The 11,262-nt window shown below is 39.9% G+C and overlaps 1 protein-coding gene across 1 annotated transcript; it reads left to right on the top strand.

The window, feature by feature from the left end:
- The first annotated feature begins 569 nt into the window (after positions 1-569).
- On the top strand, positions 570-10,494 carry LOC143402536 (glutathione S-transferase alpha-3-like). The gene is made up of 7 exons (XM_076860082.2): positions 570-587; positions 976-1,083; positions 3,981-4,032; positions 4,588-4,720; positions 6,737-6,878; positions 9,016-9,147; positions 9,993-10,494. Exons 2-7 carry the CDS (start codon positions 997-999, stop codon positions 10,110-10,112), a joined length of 666 nt encoding a protein of 221 aa, XP_076716197.1. The 5' UTR covers positions 570-587; positions 976-996; the 3' UTR covers positions 10,113-10,494.
- The last annotated feature ends 768 nt before the right edge of the window (positions 10,495-11,262 follow it).

Below are 11,262 nucleotides of genomic sequence, written 5' to 3'. Positions count from 1 at the left end.
TACAAAGATTAAAGTTGTGCTGATTCATCCTGCCCCATCTAAGTGCAAGAATACACCTACAAGTGCAAGACTCATATTAGGAGTTGTGGGAAATTCATCACAGAAACATGTGCCAGTATATTTCCACACGCACGGGTTGCTGTTAGCATAAGTCACAAAATGTTCTGAGTTCTGTAAATCTACAGAAAATTTGCCGATTAGAAAGTCTTATGTTCTTATATTTTTAGTTACTTTTCTCAGGAAAAGCTCTGATGCAGAGGCCTTTAAGTCCTCATGCACCAGGTTCTGAACAATTATTGCATTCAGTCTGGCAAGGCAGTGCCAAGTCTCAGTAACTTGGGCTACTGAGACTTGGCACAGCTCGAATAACACGGCGTGGCTCCAGGAGTAGGCGACACCCACTGGGGTTGAGCTACACTCACCTATTCCTTTGTAATCCTACACCTTTGCCCTTTTGGGGATAAGATATTCAATGGACCAGCCTCCCCTAATAAAACCCCGGTTTGAGGCATGCTCTCTTTATCGCCTGCCTTGCCTCCTTTGTGAGAGAAGAGTCAAAGGAGCCGTCAGCGGAACCCAAGAAAAAGGTATTTCTGTATCTCTGTGTGATCATTTCGTGCCAGCTCAGTACACCTGGAGTGGTCCTGACTGGTTTAGCCATGTGTTGTAACACAACCCATTCTTCAGTTTTTAGGATACATTAGGCTACTTTCCCCCAGAGAACAGGGGAGATGGAGAAATGCATCTTTCCCCTGGAGGACACATTCTCTGGAGAACAGTTTTTAAATTTCTTAGGTGGCCCCAGACAGAGTTGTCTTCCACTAGCAAAGCTAACATGAGACTAGTCAAGTGTTGGCTGACTTTGTGAATCCCCCAAATTAGTGATTTATTTTAAAAGCCAACTAAAAACAAGTGAAGTAAGGTTTTCTTTAGGTTTTGCTGTAGTAACAGTTTCTTTCACTCACTCACATTTAGGAAAACCCAGATACTGCTATCATGGCAGGGAAACCCATTCTTCACTACTTTGATGGACGGGGCAGAATGGAGAACATTCGATGGCTCTTGGCTGCAGCTGGCGTAGAGGTAAGTTCTGAGTTAGATCATTTCAAGTTGGATCATTTTAAGTTATTAGATACTTTTCTCACATAAGCTAAGTGATGTTTCTTAGATACCATGTCAAGAAATTGTGTCCTAAACAACACTGCCAATAATTAAGATACAGGCTTAACTAAATAAATTGTCACTATTCTCATCAAAGAAGATAAACATTAATGTAAGAAACAGACCACAATTGGTGGACTTTATTTGGATTTAAGAGTAAACACTATAGAACATAATTTATAAAAATTAGAAACATGATTATTGATTGAATATTGCTTATAGTTGTTGGTGAGATAATATAGTTATTTTTAAACAGTTTCTGTATTTTAGAGAAACTAATTGAACTATTTAAGAATGAAAGAGAGTCATGTGTCATTAACAATGAGGACACAGTCTGAGAAACTTGTCATTAGGCAATTTCATTGTGCAAACATTATAGAGTATACCAACACAAAACCCGGGGTGGGGGTAGCCTCCTATATTCCTTGGCTCCATTCTGTGGCCTGTTGATGGTAAGCCACACACCTGTGTGACATGATACTGTACTGAATATTGTAGGTGATTGTAACACAATTATAAGCATTTGTGTATCCAAACATAAAAGAAGCACAGAAAAACATGGTACAAAAGAGGAAATATGAGACACCTATATGCAACACTCTATCAGTGTACAGTTCTCAGGTCTGACAATTGCTCCAAGTGAGTCAGTGAGTGAGTGGTGAGTGAAAGTGAAAGCCCAGGTCACTACCCAATGATATAATTTGGATGTGAAAAGTTCCCAAAGGGTGTGTCCCTACCCTGAGGCACCACTGGGTGTAGTGGAACTGTTTAGAGGTGGGGCCTAGTGGGAGGAGTTCTGTGGCTGAGGGCTTGCTTTTGAGGGGGCTGTGGGAATGCAGCCCCTGTATCTCTCTTGGTTTCCTGACAGCCAAGAGGTGAGTGGTTTGCTCCCCCATGTGCTGCCTGCCATGATGTTCTGCCTTGCCACCAAGCAGCAGGGCCAAATGACCAGGGACCAAAACCTCTGAAACAGTGATAACCAAAATTAACCTGTCCCTCTTTAAAGTTGATTATGTTAGGTATTTCTTAAGATAATGAAAAGCTGATTTAGCACAATGCACACTTTATGAATCTGCACACACAGGCTATACTCAATTTATTAAAAAGTTTTCCTTTTTCAATATTAAACTAACCTCAGTTTACTATAAATTTTTTACTTTACAAACTTTTATTTTTTTTAACTGTTTGACTCTTGTGTAATACTTAAAATGCAAATATATTGTATAGCTGTGTAAAATATTTTTATTCCTTGTTTTCTAAGCTTTTTCCATTTTTTATTTTAATTTAATTTTATTTTTTTTAAACTCTTCCATTAAAAGTTAGGAAGCAAACACAAGTTCAGAATCAACAATATCACTGTCTTCTTCCTCCCCATCATGTCCCACTGGAAGATTTTGGGGGCAGAAACATGCATGGATCTGTCACCCGCTATGATCACAGAGCCTTCTCCTGATCTAGCTACTAAGGATCATTCTGATGCTTGCAATGAGGAGGCATCACCGTTCAGAATTATGTGCATGGTGGATTGCCTTGTTTTGCTTTTTGTTCATTAACAAATACATAACTTATTTATAAATATATAATTTACTTGGAAGCAGATAATGTACCATGAAAAATTCTTACTATTAAGGAGAAATTTGTCGTTTGGAGTATGTTTTCAACTTTTAAAAAATTTGTTTTTAATACAGGCAATTCTCAGTGATCATAACTCTATATTATTTAAACACATTAGCTGAAATGCACAGAATTTTTTAATATTCATTTTTTAATATTTTTAGCTTGTAAGTGGACACAATATTTTATTTTTATGTGGTGCTGAGGATGGAACCCAATATCTCATGCATGCTAGGCGAGTGCTCTACCACTGAGCCACAACTCCATCCCCACAATTTTTAATTTTTTTACAGTGCAAGGGATTGATCCCAGGGCAGTGTATATGATAGGCAAGTGCTCTACCACTGAGCTACACCTGCAGTCCTTGTGTTTTCAATATTTTGAAGGATCTTATGGAGGTCTTCAAAGGCTTCTACTAAATGCTTCATTGAATTTTGTTCACCGATGTATTCACTAATCAATGGGAAATTTTCAATTCTTTTATAATCTTATGGCACCATCTTTGTGTACAAAGTTAGTGATTGACTGAAACATTGTTATGGGGCATGACTGTGCATGAAATCCAGGACGGGACTTCGGTTAAACTATTACCAGAGAAGAAGAGTGAGTGGGCACCTAGATGAAAGCCTGTTACTACCAGTTGATAATTGTTAAATTTGGTGAGGGATAAAGAAGCAACAATATGCTCAGTTGTTTATTTTTATGCATGTCAGAAATTCCCATTAAAAAAAGATCTAAACTCTACCATATAAGAAAATGAATGCAATTATACTGAAAAATTATACTAAAAATACACACCACAATTGTGAGGTGGGCAGGAGGGAGGAGACAGTAACAAACTGCCTATTAACCATTGGAACCTATTCATTCAGCATAATTGTGTGGGCACCTATAAAGAACCAAGTTTTGTAGGAGGTCCTGGGGATACACAGTGAACTAGACAGATAAGGTCCCTGCCCTTGAGCTGCCCACACATCTGTGATGGATGGGATCAAGCATTTTACAGGGTTGTGACCCATGCATTTTTCCTGACAGATATACTATAAATTTCCAGATAGCCTTGACCAGACTCTTCGATAAATATGTCCAATCTCAAAAATCTTACCCCCTTCATATCACACGTAGACAGGAATGATTCAAGCTGACAAGCATGCAAGGTGATTGAGTGAACTAATCAGGACTCATTTACCTTTTCTGCTCTCCAGTTTGAAGAGAAATTCATGAAATCTCGAGAAGACTTGGAAAAGTTAAGAAAAGGTAAGAACAAATATCTTAACACCTCTTAAGAGGGTTCCTAGTAGAAGATTGAAACACTAGACAACACTCTTGTATCTGTGAGGATGGCAGTGCTGACAGAGCAAAGGTAGAGAGTGGTTAAAATGTGAGACCTGGCAACTCTCTGGGGGCTCAAGAGTGAGACCATTGTGAGTCCTTGCTAAGGAACAAATTCAGGGCCCCTTGCATGCCCTCTCCTTGCCTTCTTCATCCGATGAATGGAATCGGCTCCTGACTAGTCACAGGCTCCCTAACTTCTTGTAAAATATCCTTGAAGACGAGCTAAACACACAAATATTCAAGGACACACAATGTGTATGCATGGATGGGAAATTTAAACAGCTGTAAGACAAGAGGTTAAAAGTAAAGCAGTTGGATAAGTAAAAGAAGAAACAAAAACTAAAAATAAATTGGTGTCTTACTTGAAGATTTACCAAGTGATAATTTTTCCTCTTGTATCTTCAGTCATTTCCACACCTGTTTTACATTGTGAACTTGAGTGGCCACATTTCATTGTTTGTTTTCTCCTTCCACAAGATGGGAGTTTGATGTTCCAGCAGGTGCCCATGGTGGAGATCGATGGGATGAAGCTGGTGCAGACCAGAGCCATTCTCAACTACATTGCTGCCAAACACAACCTCTATGGGAAGGACATAAAGGAGAGAGCCCTGTACGGTATATTTTCTATTCTTGCATCAACAGATAACATGGGAAGAATTTAGGTTCTTCCTTGAGTGAGAAGAACCAAGGCAGGGAGACCCTGAGGAGCCCCAGGTGGACCCTGGGCATAAACACTGAGGTCAGTGTGGGAGGGTGCTGTGGAGATGCAGAAGCATGGAGTGGATTCAGGGCAGTGTCATGTAGAGAGGACATGGTTCATAGAGGCTTGCAAATCCTGAGGAACTATGAATTCAGGAAGATGGTGGAATCCTGATTCCATATGCTTTGGCTTTATAGGACAAACTCTATTGGAAAGGATTTGAGTGTCTAGACTTGAAGGCCTGGGAAGGAAGGCTATAAAGCACCTGATTTTCCATTTCCAGAAAGTACAAGACTGACAGGCAGGAACCTAAGCTATCCTCTTCTTCTACAGAAGGGTCAACTTGATAAGGGTTGGTGGAGTCTGGTGTTAAGACATGATGGTGAGACAAAGCATTTCATGTAGACTTGAAGAAGCCCACTGATTCAGCCCAGGGGTTAGGTCTCCTCCCTCCTGGGCTGGAACTGCTTTACTGAAAATAACATCTTGAATGGACCAGTGGAAAGTTCCTCAAACATTTTAGAGTTAGCAATACCCCAGCAATTCCAGAACTAGGGATATACCCAAGAGGAATAAAATACATCCTGAGTGGTATTTGTCCACGAATATTCACAGCTGCATTGTTCATAATACCCAAGTAGTGGAAATAAACTAAACGTCCAATGGATGAATGGTTGAAGAAAATTTCTTTGGTCATACAATGGAATAGTATTTGCTGTCCAAAGAGATGCATGTAGCAACATGGATGTCAACCTTGACAACATTATATCACATTAAAGAAAACAGACCCCAATCACATTTAGTACGTTTCTCTAGCATGAATGTGAAGAACATTCATATCTACAGGGATGGAAAGTGGATTAGTATTTTCTGGAGCTGTTGGGAGAGGTGGTATACATGTTTTTTAATCTACCCAGCATGGTTAAAATGTTCTGGAACTGGAGAATATTAATATTTGCAGAATTCTGTGAATATGCTAAAAAAATCACTGAATAGTAGACTTTCATTGGGTAACAACTATGGTGTGAAAATTTGTCAATAAAATTGCTTTTTAAAAAGAATTTTGAAAAACCCACTTGAAGCAAAAGAAATGAAGCTTTCCTATGTCATGAACTTACTGTAACTATATAAAGAATTGCAGCAAGTAGAGGACTTTCTTAGGGGGGATCACAAGAAATGCAATCATGACAGCATTATATCACATTAAGATGCAGATGTCAGTGCAGTTCACTCCTGGATAATGCAGCATATATTTCAGACCATCATGCTGAAAGCCAATGTCACAAAAGATATGATGATTCAAAGTCACTTTAGATCCTAGACATATAACCAGGACATTAAGAAATCAGACAAGAGGAAAAAGAGCATTGGGCAACAGTATATGGAATGGATTAGGGAATATGAATTATGGGAAATAATTGGGAGCACTTTATTTCTAACATTGAACATGGAATGATTCTGAGTTTTATATAATAGAAAGAATGAAGGAGAGGGACTTGTCTGAGAAGCTGGGCCAGAGACACTGTCTTGAGTTTATTTAGGAGGCAAGTGCTTAGCCACAGGAATCACAATATATTTGTGTCCAGAACAAGGCACAGCACCGAGAGCATAGCCTATATGTACTACCAGTTGTGTAGAAACCAAGTTCTCTGAAGACCTTAACTTGTGATGGCCCAGAATGCTCTTGGGAACCGTATGTGGTCATGTATATAAGAAAAATTTAGACATGTATTCCTTGTACATTGCTCCAAGAAATAAATGTTAATCTATAAATAAAACCCAGAAGGTTGTTACTGGATTTTGAAGGGTCCCTACTAGAGGAGAATTAATTTGCTCCTATCTGATGCTCTATTCTCTTGTGTTTCAAAACTATAAAATGTGGGGCAGAAGGCTTTTGACAGAGTGTTTGTGTTTTGTTTTTTCCAGAATTGATATGTATTCAGAAGGAATGGCAGATTTGAATGAAATGGTCCTTCTTTACCCATACCTTCCATCTAGTGACAAGGGTGGAAGACTTACCCAGATCAAAGAGAAATCGAGAAACCGTTATTTTCCTGCCTTTGAGAAGGTAAGTGGAATTGGTTTCACTTATAGGGCACCCTCTAGATTGAAGATTGACAGGATGAAGCTGGGTCAGCCCAGTGTCCTTCTCAACTATATTGCCACCAAAACACCTCTATGGGAAGGACATAAGGAAAGAACACTGTATGGTATTATTTTCTATTCTTATATCAACAGGGGAAGGATTTAGGTTATAACTTGAGTGAGAAGGACCAGGGCAGGGGGATCATGACCAGCATCAGGCTGGGCCTGAGCACAAACACTGGTTTTCTCTTTATCTGGGTGAGGCTTGCTATTGATGGAAATGAGGGAAGAGTCATATAGAGCAAGATGCAGTTCATGAATACAGCACAGAGACAGAGTTTAGAGGGCATCTTAGTCCTAACAGGTTATCTTAGCACTTAGAATTGCTATATGAATAATGCCATAGAGGGAGGTCTATGCAAAAAATATATATTTCTCATAGTTCTGGAGACTGAGAAGTGACAGGTCAAGGACATGGTGGATTGGTATCTGGAAAACTTGGCTTTTGGGTTCATGAATGGCTGACTTTGGGCTGTGTTCTCCTATGGCAGATGGATCCAGGGTCTCATTATAAGGGCAATAGTGCCATTCCTGAGAACTCTTCCCACAGGATCTAATTATGTCCCAAAGGCCCCACCTAACAGCATTGGGATCACAACATATGAGTTTGGAGGGACTCAGACATTCTTTCCATAACAGAAGCAGGAGAAAAACAGTGCCTGGGATTCCTTGGACATTGACCTGTATTTCCAGAGGGCCTTCTTGCATGCTGATCTAGTACTCTGGCACTCAGGCATTGCATAAAGATAGACTATGAGGAAGGCTTGCACTAGTGATACCAAGTTGAAAATTTTAATTACTGGGAATCAAATTAGAATTTTCTATGTACAGGATTCATAATACAGAATTAGCCCTTGGGTGGTGGGAAATTCTGAGCACACTGGAGGTAAAGCTAAAAGAGTGCTTTAAATTGTAGCATAAATGTGATGTTGTGTTTTGTTCTTGAACCAAACAATTGTTCATACTTCTCTGTGTAAACTTAATTTGATAGGGTGGCTGACACAATATTTTGTTTAATTGGTAGTGCCATGGGTTTTTTCTTTATTCTTCCTCATTTCAATATTGCTGAGATATTTATACAAATATCACATATTACCCAAAAATTCTTTTGTGAAAATTGTATTACATTCAGAAATTGACAGAAAGTTTAAAGAACCCATAAGTATGCATCTCTGAGATAGCAGAATTTACATCATATCATGTCAACTCTATCATGTGTCCATCTCTCCACTCCTGTCTCACCACATATTACTTTTCCCATGCATTTCAGACTAAGATGCAGATGTCAGTGCAGTTCACTCCTGTATAATGCAGCATATATTTCAGACCATCATGCTGAAAGCCAATGTCACAAAAGATATGATGATTCAAAGTCACTCTAGATCCTAGACACATAAACAGGACATTAAGAAATCAGACAAGAGGAAAAACAGAGACACTGAAATGATGTACACATAGGGAATGCATGCTTATAAAAGTGGAGTTACTGGGCTGGGGACGTGACTCAAGCAGTAGCGCGCTCGCCTGGCATGCGTGCGGCCCGGGTTCGATCCTCAGCACCACATACAAACAAAGATGTTGTGTACGCCGATAACTAAAAAATAAATATTAAAATTCTCTCTCTCTCTCTCTCCCTCTCTCTTTAAAAAAATAAAATAAAATAAAAGTGGAGATACTGTGTACAGAGACTGGAGAGAAAGGAGAGTGGAACATCTTAAAATTACCTGTTGCTCAATTTAGAGTGTAGGGCAGATGGAAACATTGCCCAGCAGATGCCACGCCCTGGCACGTGTGCAAGATGGAGGGCATGGTGAGCTGTGTGAACAACACAGGGATGTGGGGATGAGAATAAAAGGATCACGCAAGATTTCACAGAGGAGGGAGCAGTGACCCGCTTCCGATTCTCCTTCATGAGTCAGGGCTTCCATAAAGATCTTCTGGGTAGCTCCACACCTTCCCAGGAAGCAGGAGTTGGGGAGAGTTGCGCTCAGAGGCTCTGGGACAAGCTTGGGCTCAGTCTGGCTATGTGTGTTCATGACTTGACTCCTCCCATTCTGCAGGTGCTAAAGAGCCATGGGCAAGACTACCTGGTTGGCAACAGGCTGAGCAAGGCTGACGTTCTCCTCACTGAACTGCTCTACAATGTGGAAGAACTGGACTCCACTGTTCTGGCCAACTTCCCTCTATTGAAGGTGCTCTCTCTCAAGTCCTCATAGAGGCCCACACCTCCCATCAGGAATCTAATATCTAAACACTGGGGCTGGTGGTGTTCTGACTTCTAGCCATCTCTAGGCTTCACCTTCTTTGGGCTCCAAAAAGATCTTCTAGGCCCTGGTTCTGAGGAAAGAAAAGAATCTTGCTATACAAGGAATTTTTGAGGTGGATGCTACTCTAAGTATATTTGGCTTTGTATAATAAGTGAAACCAAGGGCCCAGCTTTCTCCTCCCAGCCCCTATTACATTTGGGTTCTGACCATGACTTCCTTGAGAATCCCTTTGTCCCATGTATGCCCTTGTCTTTCCAGGCTGAGCAAGTCTCCTTCCATCTGTTTTCCTTCCTCCCCCTCAGGTTCCCAGCCTCAGACATTATATTTCACTCTGCAAACCCCACTCCCCAACAATCCCATCTTTATCTCTCAGTGTGATAATTTGTAGTGACTGCCACCTGGACTTGCTGGTCTCTTTCTATCATCGTTTCTAACTCAGTTTTCCTATATCTTCTTTTCACTCTGTTTGAGTGATTCTTTTATCCACATGTGACAGGCACATGTCACATATTTTTTCTTATATCATACAGTAGCAATGAATCTACAGGATTAAAGTGTAAGGCAGATGAGAAGAATGCTGGAATGGAATAGAGTTTTAAAGAGAAATTGGGGAAATTGACATTGAGCTTTATTTTCTAGCTCATATCTTTTTTTCTCATTCAATGTGTTTCCCAGACAGCATGCTGTGCTGGTGGAGGGATTCAGACTCCCTGATTGTGTTAATGGGTGTTGGTTTGGGCTCCGCTCCAAGGTTGTGTTCTGCATTGCAGGCCCTGAGAACCAGAGTCAGTAACCTGCCCACAGTGAAGAAGTTTCTGCAGCCTGGCAGCCAGAGGAAGCCTTTGGAGAATGAAGAATCTGTAGAAGCAATAAAGAAGATTTTCAGTTAAATGAGGCAGACACGGAGAAATAGCACATACAATACTGGGCTTTATCCAAAAGATGATCTTGATTACTAGGAGGCTAACAAAGTTTTCCAAAGTTTATGTGCTAATTTAGTTAGAAATGAACTATGTAGTCTTCTTTGCAATGTAGTCTATTTGTTTTTGATCAAGTTGATAATCATGATCATCTCCTGGGATTTAAATAGAGCAGAGAAACTTTCTTAGGCTCTGATTTAATTTAAAAAATGTCTTATAGCATCTGTCATGTACTATCTCAAAAATTAAAATACAGCTAGGCATGTGGTAGAAATTTTCCTCTGACACTCTAGCTTTTGCAAAGATATCTTTTTTTATGTTTTGCTACCTTTCTCACCAAAACACAAAAACAAACCTATAAAGAACCATTTCTTTCTACTTTTTCTTTGTTTATGCAATCTATATTTATGTCCAGCATGAAATATCCTGTGTTATTGGAGCCAGATATCAATGACGAAAAAAACTGATACATTCTCTACGCCATGGTAATGGTTCTAGTGAGAGAAAGAAACAAAAAATAGATAAACCTAATCTAAAATCATACATACCATGTGTATCACCTTCCTACGACTACTACAAGAAATTCCTACAAACTTGGAGATTTTAAATAATGAAAATTCATTTCCTCAGAGTTCTGGAGCTAAGTCTGAAGTCAAGCTACAACTGTTCTATGGTGTCTCTGAAGGCTTTAGGGAAAGATCCTTTTTAGCTTCTTCCTAGTATCTGATAGGTGCTGGCAATTCTTAAAGAGTTTTTGAAAAAAATAAAAAAATGTCGCAATACTCTAATCCCTGCCTTCATGGTCACAGGACATTCTCCCTGTATGTGTTGTCTGTCTAAATTGTCTTATTCTTACGGGGATACCAGCAGTTGGATTAGGAGCTGCCCTTATCATTATGACCTCAACAGAATTATTTCTGCAGAAACCCTTTTTCCATATAAAGGGTTAGGACTTAAACAGCCTTTTGTGAGGACATAACTTCTCCCAAAACACCATGCTCAGATGAGCTAATGCTGGGAGTTCACCCTCAGTAGACATCTGCTGGGATCCGCAGGCCAGACAAGTTTCTCAAGGAGAGGAATATATCATTCTGAGGTGAGATGAGCAGAAGGGACAATC

This window comes from Callospermophilus lateralis, chromosome 6, assembly GCF_048772815.1.
Source record: "Callospermophilus lateralis isolate mCalLat2 chromosome 6, mCalLat2.hap1, whole genome shotgun sequence".
NCBI lineage: Eukaryota > Metazoa > Chordata > Mammalia > Rodentia > Sciuridae > Callospermophilus > Callospermophilus lateralis.
This window is presented reverse-complemented; position numbering and strand designations above follow the sequence as displayed.